At 43.6% G+C, this 18018-nt stretch overlaps 4 protein-coding genes across 4 annotated transcripts; 2 read left to right on the forward strand and 2 right to left on the reverse strand.

Moving 5' to 3' along the window:
- Window positions 1–4788: 4788 nt before the first annotated feature.
- On the reverse strand, window positions 4789–7395 carry LOC100823764 (PGR5-like protein 1A, chloroplastic). Its single transcript, XM_003569048.4, has 7 exons — window positions 6922–7395; window positions 6568–6630; window positions 6335–6421; window positions 5975–6209; window positions 5777–5850; window positions 5571–5669; window positions 4789–5150 (listed from the first exon to the last, which is right to left on the reverse strand). The coding sequence occupies exons 1-7, from the start codon at window positions 7096–7098 to the stop codon at window positions 5055–5057; spliced, it is 831 nt and encodes a 276-aa protein (XP_003569096.1). The 5' UTR covers window positions 7099–7395; the 3' UTR covers window positions 4789–5054.
- A 913-nt stretch (window positions 7396–8308) lies between these two features.
- Window positions 8309–11300, forward strand: LOC100824076 (probable kinetochore protein SPC25). The gene is made up of 8 exons (XM_003569049.4): window positions 8309–8478; window positions 8616–8681; window positions 9058–9204; window positions 9350–9466; window positions 9547–9636; window positions 9721–9843; window positions 10289–10539; window positions 10967–11300. The coding sequence occupies exons 1-8, from the start codon at window positions 8340–8342 to the stop codon at window positions 10976–10978; spliced, it is 945 nt and encodes a 314-aa protein (XP_003569097.2). The 5' UTR covers window positions 8309–8339; the 3' UTR covers window positions 10979–11300.
- Window positions 11301–11469: 169 nt separating this feature from the next.
- LOC100824385 (uncharacterized protein C20orf24 homolog) lies at window positions 11470–13251 on the forward strand. Its single transcript, XM_003569050.4, has 3 exons — window positions 11470–11851; window positions 12457–12586; window positions 12933–13251. The coding sequence occupies exons 1-3, from the start codon at window positions 11607–11609 to the stop codon at window positions 12969–12971; spliced, it is 414 nt and encodes a 137-aa protein (XP_003569098.1). The 5' UTR covers window positions 11470–11606; the 3' UTR covers window positions 12972–13251.
- Window positions 13252–13314: 63 nt separating this feature from the next.
- Window positions 13315–17880, reverse strand: LOC100824689 (DEAD-box ATP-dependent RNA helicase 17). Its single transcript, XM_003569051.4, has 10 exons — window positions 16926–17880; window positions 16466–16538; window positions 16260–16369; window positions 15712–15855; window positions 15513–15621; window positions 15045–15406; window positions 14880–14953; window positions 14438–14742; window positions 13923–14169; window positions 13315–13823 (listed from the first exon to the last, which is right to left on the reverse strand). Exons 1-10 carry the CDS (start codon window positions 17068–17070, stop codon window positions 13575–13577), a joined length of 1818 nt encoding a protein of 605 aa, XP_003569099.1. The 5' UTR covers window positions 17071–17880; the 3' UTR covers window positions 13315–13574.
- Between the last annotated feature and the right edge of the window lie 138 nt (window positions 17881–18018).

The raw sequence follows: 18018 nt of genomic DNA on the forward strand, positions 1-18018 counted from the left end.
ATGAAGCAGATGTTCAGCATGAGCGACCTCGGGTTGCTGCGGTACTACCTCGGGCTGGAGGTCAAGCAGGGGACGCGGTGCACCACGATCACGCAATCAGCCTACGCCGCTAAGCTCCTCGAGAAAGCTGGCATGGCAGGTTGCAACTCTGTGCACGCGCCAATGGAGACAAGGTGTCGCCTTAGCAAGGAGAGAAAGGAGGCAGCGGTGGATGCAACTTTCTACAGAAGCGTTATCGGCAGCCTCCGGTACCTGGTTCACACCCGCGCGGATATTTCGTTCGCCGTCGGGTTCCTGAGTCGCTTCATGGAGGCACCAGCGGGAGATCACCTCGCGGCTGTCAAGCACCTGCTCCGCTACATTGCTGGCACACTCACGCATGGGTGTGTGTACCGCCACGGCGACGGCGAGACACTGACAGGCTTCAGCGATTCAGATCATGCCGGTGATGTGGACTCCAGGAAGAGCACGTCGGGAGTGCTGTTCTTCCTTGGCGACAGCCCCGTCAGCTGGCAGTCCCAGAAGCAAAAGGTCGTCGCCACATCGTCGTGCGAGGCGGAGTACATCGCGGCAGCAACAGCTGCGTGCCAGGGCGTTTGGCTCGCTCGTCTCCTCGGTGAGCTGCTGAACAAGGATGCTGTTCCAACCACGATCTTCATCGACAATAAGTCAGCAATCTCACTCTGCAAGAATCCCGTACTCCATGATCGCAGTAAGCATATCGATCTCCGATACCATTTTATTCGAGATTGTGTTGAGAAAGGAACAGTTGCTGTGGAGTTCATCGGGACAGGTGAACAGAGAGCTGATCTTCTGACAAAGCCACTTGGGCGTGTACGCTTCCTGGAGTTGCGCAAGAAGGTGGGGATCGTCGATGTCAAGTCAGTGAGCCAGGGTTGAGGGGGAGATTGTGGTCTTAAACCCTGTCTAGCTGCCTCTGAAGAAGTGTTTTCTGAATTTTCATAAGTGTCATGTCTGACACCGTTTTTTAGGCTAGTTTCAGTTCAGAGTTTAGTTGCTATTTTTCAGCTCCTCAGTGGTTGCGTTTTGTGCGCCCTGACTTAGTCTAGATCGTCCAGCGCGAGGCTCGGATCATGGGGATGGACGTGGTCAGTAGTGGAGCACGTTGCCTGGACATGTGTGTGCACTCTTGATGAATAAAAAGAAAAGAAGACAGAAAAGCTGCTAAGTTGCGCGCAGCACCAAAATACTCTCGTGCTCTTGCCCTTTCGATCTCTCTCTCGTTCTCTCGAGTTTTTTTGATCTCAGGGCGACACATTTTACTATGTTCACCTCTTGCAGCATTCTCCGGTTTTTCAGCTGCATTTAGATGACGATGCTGAAATCATGGCTGCTAATTTCGATAATCTATTAGATGCAATCGCTGAACACATCAGAACGCAGATTTGGAATGGACCAAATGGGTTTGTCGAAGAGATATTAATTGCACCAAAAGGAGCAGGTTTCTATATTGTTGAAATACTTCCTCCGGCAACTTGGACGCACAATAATGTTGGGCCAGTTAGGCTATTATTTGCTTTTGAGAACCTTTATTGCATGGGCTTCTATAGTAACACTAACTGGTTTCTATTTAGCGATCATTACAAAATATTGGAAAATCGTGGTGATATTCAAATTCAAGGAAGCAATGTAAGGTCGCTTACCTTTGATGGAAATTACAATAGACTAGGTCCCAGCTTTGCTAGCGTCAATTTAGGACAGTTTGCATTCTATGAGATTTACACGCAGATACCACATTTTCCTGGCTCAACTGTTGAAGGACCCCTTCGGATGTGTGCAGTTTGTTTTTCAGAGTGTTTACGATTTCCGTGGTTTCGACAGTATATACTTGACCGTATGGCTGCATTTGCGAATCACCCTGATGATATTAGTGCGTTTGCAAACCATTTTCGGAACTGGTCAAGGTATTCTTTATTGGTTCGCGGAGGTAGAGCAGCTTTTACTCCTAAGCCTGAGTGGGGTTTAGATTCCTTTGATGATCTTCTTGGATTTATCAGTGTGGTACTGTAGTTGGCCTTTGGCAGCTCAATGGTTGACAAATTACAAACTGCAGTCAACGTCAGCTAACACTTTTTCCAAACTGTCTTAGCAGTGCAACAAACAAATGTTAGAAGTAACGGTATCTGGGCTTTGAGAAGGCCAAAGAGATTATAGGGATGGAAGGCTCTTATGCTATCCTTGGGTGGCAAACTAATTAATATAAGTCTGCTCTAAGCTTATTCGCATGAATCTGGCCCTCCAAATTAGATTCAAAACAATGGATAAGAATATAAAGCAACAGCTCCTCTGTGTTGTAAGTATGCTTGTTGGCTTGCCTTGATTAATCGTTGCTGGACATCTGACAGACTGGAACGTTGTGGCCTCAATCATGTTTCTTCTGCTCCTGTATCTTTTTGGCCAAAGATGGTTTCAACTTTCAAGTGTTTTCTGTAGTTCAATCAGCTGATCTGTATGATTGTTAGAGATAGCAATGGGGGAGCAGATTCGTTGCACTGGGTGGAGCGTCATAGCAACTAGTACTCGGAAAGAGCTTTGGTGCTTTCCAGTGCCCAGCTTCATGTGCTGAGAATACAGCATTAGTGTTTTTAGCATTAGTTTAACAGAAGTTGACTTTGAGCTACAACACCTATCATCTGGAATAGCATTTCACTATTGAAGCCTCCGTTCCATCCTCTGTTGCTCTTTCAATGAACCACAGGGGTATGCACGTTTATTGACAAGTGCTGCAAATATACTCAAAAGCTAATGTGTTGGTTGCACTTCAGAATTTGCCAAGACATTGTAGTACGCAGATCATTGCTGCACTTTTCTTCCTTTAAATTATCATATCCCTGTGCTGCTCATACTACTCGTAAGCCTAGCATTGGCATCGGAGCTGCCACTCATCAGCCCTGGTACTGCAGATTCTCTGGTTATTGCTTTCCTTGGCCATTTTCTCATATACAGGTATTGTGTTTTCTTATGAAATGTTGCTCCTTTTATGCGTATGAACCGCAATCCTGTTATCTGTGCAGACAAACATGCATCCACCAGTTGACAGTGAACAGTTCAGCTAACTTGCCCTTTATTTTTTTGGTGATTAGATTCTAGTTCCATATATGCATAGGCAACTTATACCATGTCTGGAAATATGTTCAATCTTACTTCCTTTATATAATGTACCTGTTAGCAGTTACATTTTGTGCCACAGTAAAGCACTTAATCTTTTGCACAATTGGGCACTTTTTCACCCTTTTTTTGCCGTAGTACTTCTTCTTAGGATATACTCCCTCCGTCCCATATTAAGTGACTCAAATTTGCCCAAATATGAATGTATCTATGCCTAAAAAGCGTCTAGATATATATAATAGAAAGTCACTTAATATGGGATGGAGGGAGTATTTTCTTATGCATTTCTCATCCTGTTGATTGTGCTTAGTTTTACCATGTCGCGTGCCCCTGATAATTTTTTACCAGCATAAGTGCTTTAGACAAAAGGCCACATGGCCCACTTTTTTATTGAAGTGACAGAACGTACTACAAAGGCTTGCTGGGGTTACCAACATATCATCATCCAGGAAATCCAAGGAAAACACTCCAACAAACTCCCAACACTACCATCAAAAGATACAGCAAAAGAAACGAAAGAAGAAAAAACCTCCGACACTCGGGATGTCGACGTCAGATTTCTTGGATTGGGTGTTTATACCCTCTTCAAGGAGAGATGTTATTGTGCTGTTCTTTGTTTCTTGATTGTCACCTTGTATTAGTCAGCTCTTATATATGAACGTCATGCATATTGCCTCTTACCAATCGTATTTCTGGTGCGTTTCCATATACCTCTTTCCATTTATGAGTTAATTCTGATCTCTCTTTTCTATCCTATCTGCAGCATTATAGTATCTGTTATCTCTGTAGCATATTCCCAGCTCTATATATGAGTTCACTCTGTATAGTTGCTTGCATCCTCTCTTCAGCAGCTGGAATGCTAGTCAATGGAGAGCTCATCAAAACAATCGATATATGAAAGGTTTGAGGATTGCTTAGCTACGCTTGTTGGTTCAGGAGGCTCACATCTTCACAAGACAACATACTATTTATGGAATATCCATCTACGCAGACGGTATGTTAACATTTTCGTCAAGACAAAGTCAGAGAGTTGTATGCAATTGGGGATATTCTGCCACAGATAACATACCAGTACTTTAAGGAATATCTATCTACAGTGTATTTCTGCCGCGCTCTAGCATTTTTTTCCCCTTCTAGTTGTACTCTGTCTCCATCTTGTCTCTCTATCAGCTATGTACACTTTTCACTTAAAATGAAATGAAAATCAGCATGAAAACCATCACCACCTTCAGCAGAAGCAGCAGCATTACTCACTTCGCTAAAAATTCTGTACATATACAAATTTGCTTCACAGCTGGATATACAAAATTGCTCCATAGCTGGATATACAAAATTGCTCCATAGCTGGATAAACAAAAGCAATTCATGCTTTCAATAGTATCAACTTCAAGCCTACAGTGGAATTATTTAATTTCATTTCTTGACCTGTGGATCAAATTTGGATCTGAAATTTTGTTATAAAAAATATTCAGAATTTTTCATGGTAAATTAGGAGCTTAGTGCACTAGCACACCTTAAGGTGTCAGTGCACTCAAAATATTGCCCCCTGGAGCAGTGGCACTAAGAAGAGCCCATCAACAAGACTGCTACACTGGAATGAACACCACTCCCAGTGATTACATATCATAATACATTTTCATACACTTCGCACGAACCATATGAATCAAAATGCTAGTGAACAAATATTTGACAAGGCTACCATTATTCATAGTGGTTCATCAATTTATCATGTGTTCATCTGAAGAGTATGGATATCTCTGGAAAGAATATACTGCTTTACAAGATGCTTGGTTTGACAAATGTACAAAACAATAAGCACCTCACAGCAACAATCTACTACAGTATCTCAGAAGGTGTTTCAGGCTTTCAGCCAATAAGAACACGATTGATATGGATCTCTTTCTTCAACAGCTAGCATTAGATCTCTAGTCTTTTATCCATCTCCGTTTCCTAGGATGCCCTTGCTTCACCATATAAACCCGGCCATAAACCCAGCTTCTTCTAGGTCCAGACAAAGATCTCTGCATTGCAATGTTGAAACACGGAAATGATAAGTTTTGGTTTACATGTTCAAAATCTACATCCAGAATTGCAAATTTCATGATAATTTTATAATCCGAATTCAGATTCCTTTAATATTTTGGAACTTCCATTCAAATATTTTGAGTGTCAAAAATTGGCAATTTGGCATAACAAAGGGCCTAAATGTGCTAACCTATCACTTTTATCAGTCAAGGAACCAGAGGAAAGGGATTGCAGAGTTTGTCCCAAGTCATAACTGATGTAGATTGGCACGATAGTGCTTTGACAAAACCAAAACAGTGTTCTTTTGCATGCATTGCTAATTATCGACATAAATCAAATTCGAATCACAATTTTGTTAAAAAACTAAGCATTTTATTACTGCAAGACCTGTATGAAAATTAAGGTATTTCACATACCTCGACTTTAGTACGGTACTCCAATGGGCATTCGCAGACATGGCATTCTGCCTTGTGGGGTGCTTTAATGGATTTATCCGTCTTCACGAATGCAAAGACCTAACAGGGACAGGTTTACTTACTCAGATGACCAAAATGTTGTACAATTAAGCACTAAAAGGAGCCATGTTGGGCTACTAATATAAGTCAAGTCAAGTGAACCTGACCTGCTCGCCACAATTTGGGCAAGAACCTTTTAGTGCAACCAAATTGTTTGTCAATAAGCCTTGCAGTGCACCAACTGAGGAGACAAAACAATAAATTATTTAAGATGCTGGCAAACACAAATTTACAGATCGAACATGAAAATCAAAGAACCACTGATAACTAACGGCGAATAAAATGGACTCAAGAACTTCTCTTACCAGAAGCGGATGCAATTGGATAGCCAACCAGGTAGCCCAATCCAATCAAAACCATGTCATTCACCCTCGTTATCCCATCAAGGGACTTAGCACCATACAAGAGAAACCTTGCTCCAAATGCATCTCCAAATGTCATGCTAAGGGCGTAGAAGCTCGGAACCAGGAACGCCGAGGAGCCAAACATGAGTAGCAGCATCCAGATGCTCGATAATGCCATAAACATCGAGTGGTCCTCCTGCCCTACACCCAAGTGCCAATCAATACACCAAACTGTAAGTCAATGGCATCAGGTGGCTCGAGCCGGAAGAGATGAGATCAAGTTTGAAAGTAATCCAGGTTGATTTCCACAAAAAAGGTTACCTCGGCGTCTGCGTAGGTCGATTGTCGCTTGAGGCTGCAGCGTGGGTATTTTACGACCGATGGAGAGCCGTAGACCCGGAGCTTCAACTGCCAGTGAAGCATACATGATTTGTTGGGATGCAGATGCAACAGCAACAGGCCAACAGCCAATGAAATTGGAGAGATGCAGCAGGCGGTGTATGCAAAGTTGGATATATGTAGATTTGGTTTTATGCTTGTGCTGTATTCTTTACCTCAACTTTGTCAAACATGTCATCAACAATCAGAGGCTGGCCACTGTAGTAGGAATCCCTGGCCTGCCATATGAAAGGATTGCAGATTACTATATATACAGGTATGGTGATGCCTTGACAGAAGTCAGAAGGCAACACTATTTACAACATCAGAAGGTAGACAATATGAAAGCTAATCACAAAAGTCAAAAACAGCACGGCAACTTTCAGCTGGTCAAAGGTTTATAATCCTAACTGTAATGGAAGGTCCTCGAACTGCATGTATGTTAATCAGAAGAAAGATGGCGCAGCTTTCAGTTAGCTACAGGTTTCTAACTGCGACTGAAGCAACTGAAGAAGAGGAAGAAGAAGAACCTGGCGGTAGAGCGCCTCGAGCATCTCCTGGCTGGCCGTCTCGATGGGCCCCACGTACAGGCACGACGGGCCTTCCCCCGCCGCCGCACAAACTCGCAGCCCCACCCGAGGCGCCCGCGGCCGGCCCAGCCGCGCGTTCCCGCCGGCCACCGGCGCTGCTGCTGCCGCCGCCGCCATGAATGCTCAAATTCTCCTCCTCTTCCTCCGCCTCTTGTATGTACGGACCAGGATTCCAGGGCCTCTGAAAAGGGACGGAATTGGTAGTGGGCGAGGCGTGAAAGAATCCGGCGAGAGCCGAGAGGGGGATGCGTGGAGACCTCACGCGCCGCGGGGAAGAAGACAAGAAAAAAGCTCTCGGATTTGGATCAGTGGTGGTTGCTTGGAGGCAACGAACGCCGGGAAGAGAAGAAGAAAATATATCTGTGGCTGCGATAATTGGTGGCTCCCGATGCTTGCTCAGGTAATAAGCTGGAGAGATTTTCTTCCGGCGAGCTAGCCTTGCTAGCTAGAAACACAAGAGATTTTTATTTGTTTCCTTTCCTGGCCGTCCGTATTTGACAGTTTTGGGCATACTGTTGACCTCCATCATCTCCTTGATGTGATCCTATCCACACATGAGAAATTGTTCCTGTGTTTTCGTACAACACTTATAAAAGTGCTTTCAAAAGTACAAAACGGCTCTGAATTCATTTTCCTTCTCTGCCCGAACCAAGGTGCAAAGGTGTTAAAGTGTCTGTAATAATCTCATGTATATGTGCAGTCTCTTGTAACCGTAGGCTCTCGATGCACGATCACCTGCCCGATCTCCTACACCCGTTGTGAATACAGTTGAGGAGGGTTTGGTAAACCAACTCAAGGTTAATGATAATCACCGGTTTGCCATGGAACTCAAGGAGGCATGCAATATACGCCGGCATCATCGCTCCTTTGGGTAGCAATGCCACTCTGTACACCTTCATGAAGTTGATTATTTTTAAAGGTTTTAGAAAAAAATCTTGAATCCCCGGCGACGTATCCGATGAAACCCCTGATTCGGTGCAAACTTCCAAACTTCCATTCCTGACCATCGGATCTATCACGTGTGGTCTAGATGAGAGGTGTGAATCGAAGGAAAAAGAACGATTCGCAAAAATTAGAAAGGCCATGGCAGCGGCGCTTCTCCACATGAATGGCGAGGCCTTGCGACGGATGACGAGGCCTTGCAGCAGCTGAACCGTCCCTGTCAAAAAGATGAGAAGTCATAAACGTTGGGCTGGGATGCTCTCCTGAAAGAAGTGAGTAAATTATTGGGCCTCAAAGGCCCATGAATAAACAATTCGGCCCATGTTTCTCATTTGCTGCTATGCTTTCCAATCCACCGGACTTCCCAAAGGACTAAAAAAACCCGGCCAAAACCACCGGCCTTCGGGGTAGCTCAAATGGAGATGGCGGCGCTCCGGGCGGCGCTCGACCGGCAGGCCGCCGCCGTCCGGGACCGCCTCGCCGCCGGCTCAGCCGCCTACCGCGCCGCCACCCTCTCTTCCCGCTCCAGCGCGCACCAAACCCTCTCGCGCCGAGGCACGTCCCCCCTCCCTCCTCTCGTCTGAAACAAAACCCCATCTTCTCTTCGAGCGGGGGAATGGAATTCTTCCAGTTTTGGAGTTGATCAGGATGTTGTTCCCCCTCTGATCCGTCAAGTTTTACCCGTGCTGCAGAGGACCTCGATGGACTCAGGAGGCAGTTGCAGGGCCTGGAGGATGACCTAGCGCAAGCTCTGTCCAGTAAGTCCTTGCCCCCTAAAATGTCCGATTTCTTTCCTATTGGGGATGCCCGGGACTTAGCTTCGTGGATTCGCTTGTATGTTGTCAGGGGTTTTCGCTAGGTTTCCCTCTAACTAACTGAGCTTCGTGACACTGTAGAAAAAAAAAGAGCTTAGTAAGGCTTTCTGCCCGGTTTTCCTGTAAACCGTGGTCAATTCCATTCTTTTTTTATGAATTACAGAAACGTTTCCCTATCGAGATTCTGGGGGAAAAACTGTGCATTTAAATAATGTTGTGCACTGTTCTTCCATTTATGTTTTTAGTTTTTTACTTGCGAGTTATTGGGTGATTGGTTATCAGTATCACATGCCTGAGTTCTTAAGGTCAACTTTTGCAGTTAAACTCGCCAAGGAGTCAAAATGTGAACTCGCAAGGGATTCAATTTCAAGCTTGGTTGCTACAAATGAGCAACTTGTGAACCTGGTGGACGAACAGAGGAACAAGAGAGACCAGTACGCCAGGGTCATATCGAATGAGCTCGAGGGTAATTCTTCTGCTGATTTTGTGTTAGATTTAAGAGCTATGTTGTTCTGTCATGTCTTTGGCACATAGCTTTATCGACAGTAGTGTCCTTAATGGGAGTGTGCTTATGTGGCAATAGCGTTAACATACTTAATGTATTGCGGCAGCTGTTGAAGCTCTTGAAGCAAAGAATAGAGAAGGTGAAACATGGCAGAAGGACATTGAGAAAGCTGTCTTCTGGTACCAAAAGTTCCTTGGCTTACAGGTCGTTGTTGAAGGAGAAGGTAAAATAATTTAGTGCCAAGCTAAAGAAATTATGTAAATGCCGTGTTTCCTCCTGACAATTGCCCTATTTTCCCTCAAGGTGTGAAATTCATCTTCGACAAAGTTGACTTGCAAAGTCCTGAGAAGGAGTATTCATTTTCCTTAAAGTTTGACAATGATAAATACACATGTGAGTTGAAGTTCCATGTGAAATCTGTCTTGAATTTATACCTCAACATGTTTGGTAATTAAAATCTCTTTTTGTTCGTAACAGTACATCAATGTAGTCCTCCTGTGGAAGATTCTGAGGAACTGGTGAAGGAATTGAACCTCACTAACGATATGTTCAAGTTTCTAAGAATAATCAGACAGAGGTTCCAGGCTGCTACTGTCAGTGGTACCCTATATTTTACTCCCTCCGATCCTAAATTGTTGTCGTTGTTTTAGTTCAAATTTGCACTATAACAACGACAACTATTTAGGATAGGAGGGCGTATTTATTTCCATAACAAGCATAGCATCTTTTTACCTGCGTATGAATTTCTTGTACCCTGTGTATGTGGCTCAAGCTAAATTCTCTCCTGGAAATCTGAACTATACATGCTGCCAACCTTGCAGTGGTTCTTTGAGTTGGGGACTCTTTCATTTTATGTTTAAGAACCACAGCGTCCCAGTTTATATGTTTAATGTTCTAAATGATGGAGTGCATGATTTTCACATGGAAGATTGGATCTTCTATTTTCTCTCGGACCGACCCTGTATTTGCCCCTATATTTATGCACATTAACTTCCGTCCTTTGTTATATGTAATCTATTAATTGATATGGCTTTGTCTTCCACAGGGACTCTTCCTGTAAGCCCAGTTGTTTGTCCAGATGCTTCCTCTAGACCAGTCTCATCTCCAGTGGTAATGTCAGTTGACTCCAGAAGCAGAAATGTTGCTGATCAAAGTCATTCCCAAAGTAAGAACAAGAAGCAAGCTCCTACTAAGAGAAGAGCTTCTGCCTTATCGGCAGCATCTCCTGGTTCTGTGCGTCGCTCCCCGCGTTTGGCAGCATCTCCTTGTTCTGTGCGTCGCCTCCCGCGTTTTTGGGTAACCGTCTCATCCCCTCTAAATACATTCCTGGTTGATGATTACCTAGAGGAACATTTAAGCTGGACTGGAGTCCCCAGACTTGCACCCCTTGGTCGTGATGGCTTTCTTTAAATCTGGGACATAATCTGAAGGAAACCGAAGTACCAATTTAGATTATCATCATTCCCCTCCTGTAGATATACTAGGAAGTCGGGGCTAGCAAGGGTCGAGAGCGGAGAGCGGAGAGTGAGAAGCTAATTTTTCCTGAGATTAATACTACTACTGACCATGCCAGACACAAGTTATACGGATATTTGGGTACTAGCTAGAATTTCTTGTAAAGATTAGTAAATAGAAATATCTTCTGGGTTTGTCACTCTATGCATGACAATAATTGATAACTGGTACAAGGAAAATAACACATTTTCCACTTTCTTTTGTGCAGGAAAACAAGTGAGCCCTGAGCTGAAGCAAGCAGACTCTAATGGGCAAACAAACTGATCCTTCATCAAATGTAATCACCACTTCCAGATAGAACCACTAGTAGTAAACCTTCAGATTTGTTGTCGATCATGTATAATAAAATATTTTCGTTGCGTGCAAAAATTCTTGTAAGTTTGTCAATGCCTTCCGTGACGTGGCGTTGTCGTGTGCATTTTGGGCATGTTTAAAAATAAAAGGTAGAGATTGGGCATGTTATAAATACAATGGGTTGTATGATTGCTTATGGACACTAACTAAAAACATGTTATAATACAATGGGTTGTATGATTTCGAAATAGTCGAAAATCGTGTGTATGAACAATCTGTGTTTTGGCGAGCCATCTGTGAGGATCATCTGGCTGTCTCCCAGCCGTTAGATCAAGTTATCAACGGTCCAGATGTACTGCAACAGTGCGTTGAAGTTGAACTAGTGGGTGAATTTATCTCTGCAGGGGTAACTATAAAAGCAAAAATCGAATCTTTCCGACGGCTTTGGTCCAGAGAAGATTCTCTCCCCGGCGATCGATCCCATCTCTTCTCCTCCTCTTCCTCGATCTCTCCGCCGCCGGCCCGCCGCCCACCTCGAGGCTCGAGCGGGCGAGATGGCGAAGGCAAAGACGAAGTCATCGGCGGCGGCAGCGGCAAAGCAGTCGCGCGCGCAGGCGAGCGGCGGCGGCAGCGGCCAGCACGCGGTGCCGTCGAAGCTCTCGCGGTACCTCGACCCGGAGGCGTCGTGGGACAAGGACCAGCTGCTGGACGCGGTGCACTGGATCCGGCAGGCCGTGGGGCTCCTCTGCGGCCTCGTCTGGGGCGCCCTGCCCCTCGTCGGCGCCCACTGGATCGCCCTGTGAGTCCCCGCCGCCCGCCGCAAATCTCACAGCTTCTCATTGCCCCCCCGTGCAATCGTACCTATTATGTTTCCTTGTACTAGTTCTGGTATCCCCTGCTACCTGGACTCAATTTTGCATCTGGTATGGGGAATTCTGCGAGATCCTTGACTCCTTGTGTACTACCTGCTTGAGCACAACTCCGGCTCTTTTGGTAGCAGAGTGGCTGATTCGCGAGTTACTTGTTGTTGGGTTCCAGGATGATTGCTGCTTATCTTGGCACTTCAAGTGGGAACCTTTTTTCTTTTGACTGGCTGGATGCAAGATTACTGCAGTTTCTTAGTTATTTTGCGATAGTGAACTTGAATGTTCCCTTCAAGTGTCTTGACCTTGTGGTTTCCAGGAATAGTTGTAGATCATAAACATAAGAAAGTATAGCACCTGAAAAGGCCACGCGGAGTAGAAATGATTTGTTTTGCTAGGTTTTCGTGACAAAAACTGTTTTCAGTTGTTGTAATGTGCCGGTGGACCTGTATTTTGCTGATGGAATCTGTATCCAGTTATTGGGACCTTATTTGCTATCACCGTGAGCTTTTGATGGTTATACGGCATGGCTTTGTCGCAGATTTCTGGCTATTTCTACCGGTATAATTTACTGGTACTACGCATACGTGTTGAAGATTGATGAGGAAGAGTTTGGAGGCCATGGTGCACTACTTCAGGAGGGGATGTTTGCTTCTTTCACCCTGTTCCTGGTAAAGTCTTCATTTTCGTTCTTCTGTTTCAGCGATACTAATATCTATAGCTAGCTGTGTCCCAGTAAATCTTACTTTGGCAAGGAGATATGCTGTGAAAATGTAATGTCTGCTGTTATCTATGATCATTCTTAAATCCAATCTCTTCCGATGCTGTGCTGTTTATCTATTCTATGATCGTTCTGAAATCCAAACTCCCATGTGAAAATGCAGTCAAGTACGTAAAATTATGGCCCTGTAAAGGAGAATTTATGTTTACAATAGCAGCAAGGATTCACATTACTGCTTTAACTAATTTCATTCAGCAGGGTATTTTGCTGGTGATTGACGCTTCTTTTTGTTGCAGCTTTCATGGATTCTTGTATACAGTTTGGCTCACTTCTGAGAAGCTCCTTTATTGAACACGGCATGGGGCTTGCCCACCGGATCCATCAAACTCGCCAGGAATGTGTAGATTACAGATCTTAGAAAAGCATTGTATTGTGAGTATTAAATTGGTTCAGGCAGTAATGCTGTTTCGGAATCCCTGTGTAATTTTTTATAAGTTTGGGTGGTTCAATTCAGCTTCAGCTAGAACAATGCTTGTGGAATCTCGAAACAAATGAAATTACAATGTTACTGTCAAACATCACTTGCATCAGTTCAATAAATTATTTTTGTGTCAATTACTGTGAATTTGGTAGCTGCGATTTTTGAACAATCATAGTGCCATTCCAGCACTCATAAAGGACAAAAACACGAGCTTTTGATAAACAAATGTTACAATAAGAGATCATCACTTTCTCGCCACAGCAAATATTATACATCTGTTGCTACATTTCAGGGTACATAACCATTCCTACGATGTTGCGATAAATTAGCCCTTGTCTAGCTCTTTGGCCACTGCGTAATTTTTCTCGCAGGGTCTGTGCTGTCAGTTCCACAAAACTGGAGTGGATCAAGATCCACCATTAAGTCCTGAGTGGCAAACAATTATTTCATGAAAATTTCACTTCTTAGCAGGGTGCTTTCTCCTTTTGGTAGGTCTTTCGTGTTTCTGTTCTTTCTTCCGCTTCTTGAGTTGCACTTGGTGTGCCCTTCCGACCAACGAGGGTTGCTCCTTCAACCCAAAGCTTTTTGCAACATGTCCCAGATGGAGTTTCTTCACCATAAAAATCTTCTTCAGTTCACCTCGATGGGCGGTGTAAGCACGAAGCCAAGAACAGAAGGCATCCCTGGCGAGCTTATTTGCTGTGGCCTGGATAAGAGCATATGATAGCACATTTGTTGAGAATGACAAGAGCTCATAGCTTCTGATGTTCACATAAATAATCAACTGAAGTATTTTGTTTGTTACCTCAGATGCGACGTAATTTTCCAGTGTTCTCTGTACAGACAGTATCCATGGATGCATATCCAAAGATATTGGCTTCCTCTTGAGAGGCTTCTGTCCATCCACAGGGAAACCATCCAAAACCTTTTGGAAGGGGTATTCTGTCAGAGATACACCATGTAGCTCTAAATCTCTCAAGTAGTCGATTTCAACGGGTTGGAGAAACAGGAGGGCCTCCCCCTTTTCACCAATCCTTGCAGTTCTTCCAACCCTATAAAACAACAAATGTTATTCGAACATACCCAGAAGAACATACTAGTGAAAGAAAAGCATCCTAGCATTCACAAGAAAATACTAAACAATGCACTAGATTGCCATTAACAAAAGAAGGAACCATGTAATGAGCAAACAGCTGCAACTATACAAAATGTCAGTGAGTGAGTTACCATGTGAACAAAGAATCCGGAGACAATTACGGAGAAAATAATAGACCAGTAATCTACATGTAAAAATGCATATGGCACAAGATGTTAAGGTACCTGTGAACATATTCAGAAGCCTCCCCAGGTGAATCATACTGTATGATGCATTTAACTTTCGGAATGTCCAAGCCCCTAGCAGCGACATCAGTGCATACAAGAATTGCAGATTTTTCCAAACTGAATCCTAAATATGACTTCTTGCGGTCATCCTGGTCCATGTTACCATGTAAACGGAACACTTTGCAGTTAAGAAACTTTTGCTTCTTATCTGTATCCAGTGGCAGGCCACGGCTCCACTCAAGCTGGCTGAGTACATTGTGGTGGAAATCCACAGAGTCGCATGTTGACAAGAAAACAACAACCTACAGAAGAAAGATTAGAATTAGCTCAGAATAGTTCAACTCGCAGGGCTTTCAGGGTATTGAGTGACAAGAAATTCGCAGCGGTAAGAACGATATTCTAGTGAAAATTAAACAGCTTCAGGATATATAGAACTCACCTTCTGCGACACTTGTCTTTCAAATTGAGATTTCAGAATGGTAAGAAGAACCACAAGCCTCGAACCACATGAAACTGAATAAAACAAAAGCATTTTAGTATCTACCAAAGCAACATATGACAAACATGAGCATAATAAAGTTTTAAGCAAATAAATTGCCACTACCTTTAACATATCTTTGTACCAATTGCGCAGGAAGCTTGAAATCATCAACAGCAGATTCCACTATATCATTGCGCTTTTCAAGTATTTCCTCCTCGTCATCAGATAATAGTGAAGTGTGCTTCTTCCCTAGGGCACTGGATCTCTCCGAAGGCTTCTTTTGTTCGTCAAGTCCAATCAGCACTGGGTTCTTCAAACTAATGTTAGCTAATCGGTTCACCTTTTCATTGAGTGTTGCTGACAAGAGAAGGTTTTGCCTTTGCAAAGTGTCTGATTTGCTTTTATTTTGGTCAGAAGCATCATTCCTGGAACCCAAGAGCCCTAGTATGTCCTCAACTGCTTTTCCAAAACCAAGTTCAAGAATGCTGCATGGTTACAGACACACACCCTAGATGTAAGAGCTGTGCCCTCGGGACAAGATGTGTTGTATGGAAAAAAGGGTCAACCAAGATGAAATTATGATTAACAGACCTGTCAGCTTCATCAAAAACTATCCAGCGCAAATTTGAATAAACAAATGATGAAGTATGCTGTAAGTGGTCCAGAAGGCGCCCAGGAGTAGCAATGAGAATTGATATTCCTAAAGAAATGTGTGGAGTCAGAACTGAAGATCCCATGAAGGTAACATTATATGAGAATTGCAGCAAGTCCTTGATGGGACAAGACATACCTTTCCGCAGTCTTGCTTTCTCTTTTGATCTGCTCTCACCGCCCATTACATACCCAGGGACAAGCCAGTGAAAACGATGCACCAACTGCTGTGCGATCCCATAAACCTGCAAGCATAGCTCACGCGTTGGCACAATCACCAACGCTACAATCAAATAATTAGTGACGCATCATTCAGAATAATGGGGTTCTTTCAAAAGAAAATGAGGGCGATTCCCCGTCATAGAATTCGTAATAAATGTTATAGATGAATTAAATTGGAGAGCCTTCACAGGACAACGAGCACTTCATAGTGTGCAGTCATATACTTGTATTGATATGGGGGGAAAATCGACAATGTTTTAACAGATATGGTACACCACTTATCAGAACTTTTGCTAGTAAGGACTGCTAACAGAGCGAAATTCAACGAGAAATAACCGTGCACCAGGTGTAGTGACCACACATGGAGATTTTTAAAAAAGGCATATTATAAAGGACAAACTGGATGTATATCGATTCCACACAAAGCAGCATATAGGAAACAAGCAGAGGATGGCGAATCATTACCAAAAGTTCCATGAGTTCTCTCGACACGAGGCTCCCTCATCTGGAGAAGGTGAACGATTGGTGCAAGGTACGCAAGAGTCTTGCCGGTACCAGTCGCTGCCTTCACTAGCCTGCCGTTGACAATGCAGAATAATCAAAATTTCTTCAGAACAAAGCAGCACTCTAGCTAAGTTGATGGACAAAATGAGATTGTGCTAGGTCCATACAAGTGCTGTCCTGACATGGCGACAGGGATCGCCTGAGCTTGGATCCGCGTTGGAGCTTGGAAGCCCATCTTATCTAAACCAAAAAACGAAACAAGAGACTAATTAGCCACCAGAAGAAAAATTAGAAATACATTCCTTTCTCCAAAATTGTGTATTTGTGTTGTCTGTCAACCTCCAATGCATGCACGATGTGCTCAGCAAAATCGAGAGATGCCTCACGATGGCATCCTCAATATCATCAAACAACGAAATTTTCTGCTAATTCGAACTAAAAACTAAGAACCTGTACTTCCACTCACTCCATCTTAGAACAGGAAGCCCAGAAAATGTGTTCTTGTACAACATTAGTTCGGGTATTGACCCAATTAGTTGTTTCCTCCATGCGAATTAAAGAGATAGCTCCTAATTCCCCAACACGAGTACCCAACACGGAGGCAGAGGCATAGCAGGAGAGAGTGACCTTGGAGATGGGCGCAGAGCGTCGGGTGGAGGCCGAGGTCGGCGAAGGAGCGCGAAGAGAAGAGCCCCTCATCATCCTCTTGCTTCTCCTTTGCCTTCGTCGGCGCCGGCGCCAGCGACTTGCCGAGCTTCTTCTTGGCGGCCATGGAGAGCTGTGGCGCAGGAGAGCGCGAGGGAGGGGGGTTTAGGGCGAACGAAGAGAAGGAGGCAAACGAACGACGGACCCGCTTACGCCTTCCGAGATGGATTACGTATTCATAGTCTAGCAGTTGTTCCCGACGCGCCTGTTACTGGGCTTTCTTATTCTTTAGGTCCACTTGGCCAGCCAACTTTATGTATTTTTCCTTTGGCGATGAACAAATTATTTACTTTCGTACAAAACTGATAAACCATTTTTTTTCTTCTAATGCACATTTTTAATTGGAGAATCTAATGCACATAGTCCCAAATTATTTACTTTCGTACAAAACTGATAAACCATTTTTTTCTTCTAATGCACATTTTTAATTGGAGAATCTAATGCACATAGTCCCAAATTATTTACTTTCGTACAAAACTGATAAACCATTTTTTTTCTTCTAATGCACATTTTTAATTGGAGAATCTAATGCACATAGTCAGGCCAAGTGCTGCTTTAGTGCCTAGTTTTTCTTTTACTCCAAAAAATGTGGTGGTAATCTGGGTCAATTATTTTGTAGTCCCAGGCTCCCAGCCACCACGGGAGTTGAGAAGAAATTGGCTGCAAGCAAGAAGAAGATAACTAAACAATTTAGCTTGCATCCATAATTTTAAATAGCGGGCTAAGCCATTTAGCGGCAGCCTGCTCCGTAAGCTATACGTGCTATAACGATGCTAAGACATTTAGCAGATTTTTAAAAAATCATACAGATGTATCAATAAATGAGGTATCATAAGATAAAAAAAATCTTCTTCTTACATTAGTAGGAACTTCTTGACACTTATAAACACCACTTGTAATACCAGCAAGGTGGTACCTAACCTTAGTAGTGCCAACAATGCATATATTGAAACAATAGCAGCATTTAATCTGATGTTTTTGTTCAAATCTAGAAAACTACAATGAGCTGGGCATT

Source organism: Brachypodium distachyon, chromosome 2 (genome assembly GCF_000005505.3).
Source record: "Brachypodium distachyon strain Bd21 chromosome 2, Brachypodium_distachyon_v3.0, whole genome shotgun sequence".
In the NCBI taxonomy this organism is placed as follows: Eukaryota; Viridiplantae; Streptophyta; class Magnoliopsida; order Poales; family Poaceae; genus Brachypodium; species Brachypodium distachyon.

Excerpts from the sequence above, each read along its gene's own strand:
- LOC100824689 (XM_003569051.4), bottom strand. The coding sequence starts at position 17,070 with ATGGCCGCCAAGAAGAAGCTCGGCAAGTCGCTGGCGCCGGCGCCGACG. Across the intron at positions 14,170-14,437 it reads GCTTCTGAATATGTTCACAG|GGTTGGAAGAACTGCAAGGA; the intron begins GTACCTTAACAT and ends GTTGTTTTATAG. Across the intron at positions 13,824-13,922 it reads AAAATTACGTCGCATCTGAG|GCCACAGCAAATAAGCTCGC; the intron begins GTAACAAACAAA and ends GCTCTTATCCAG.
- LOC100823764 (XM_003569048.4), bottom strand. The coding sequence starts at position 7,098 with ATGGCGGCGGCGGCAGCAGCAGCGCCGGTGGCCGGCGGGAACGCGCGG. Across the intron at positions 5,851-5,974 it reads TCCAATTGCATCCGCTTCTG|TTGGTGCACTGCAAGGCTTA; the intron begins GTAAGAGAAGTT and ends TTGTCTCCTCAG. Across the intron at positions 5,670-5,776 it reads GCCCAAATTGTGGCGAGCAG|GTCTTTGCATTCGTGAAGAC; the intron begins GTCAGGTTCACT and ends TGTCCCTGTTAG.
- LOC100824076 (XM_003569049.4), top strand. The coding sequence starts at position 8,340 with ATGGAGATGGCGGCGCTCCGGGCGGCGCTCGACCGGCAGGCCGCCGCC. Across the intron at positions 8,479-8,615 it reads CCAAACCCTCTCGCGCCGAG|AGGACCTCGATGGACTCAGG; the intron begins GCACGTCCCCCC and ends CCCGTGCTGCAG. Across the intron at positions 9,844-10,288 it reads CCAGGCTGCTACTGTCAGTG|GGACTCTTCCTGTAAGCCCA; the intron begins GTACCCTATATT and ends TGTCTTCCACAG.
- LOC100824385 (XM_003569050.4), top strand. The coding sequence starts at position 11,607 with ATGGCGAAGGCAAAGACGAAGTCATCGGCGGCGGCAGCGGCAAAGCAG. Across the intron at positions 11,852-12,456 it reads GGCGCCCACTGGATCGCCCT|ATTTCTGGCTATTTCTACCG; the intron begins GTGAGTCCCCGC and ends GCTTTGTCGCAG. Across the intron at positions 12,587-12,932 it reads CTTCTTTCACCCTGTTCCTG|CTTTCATGGATTCTTGTATA; the intron begins GTAAAGTCTTCA and ends TTTTTGTTGCAG.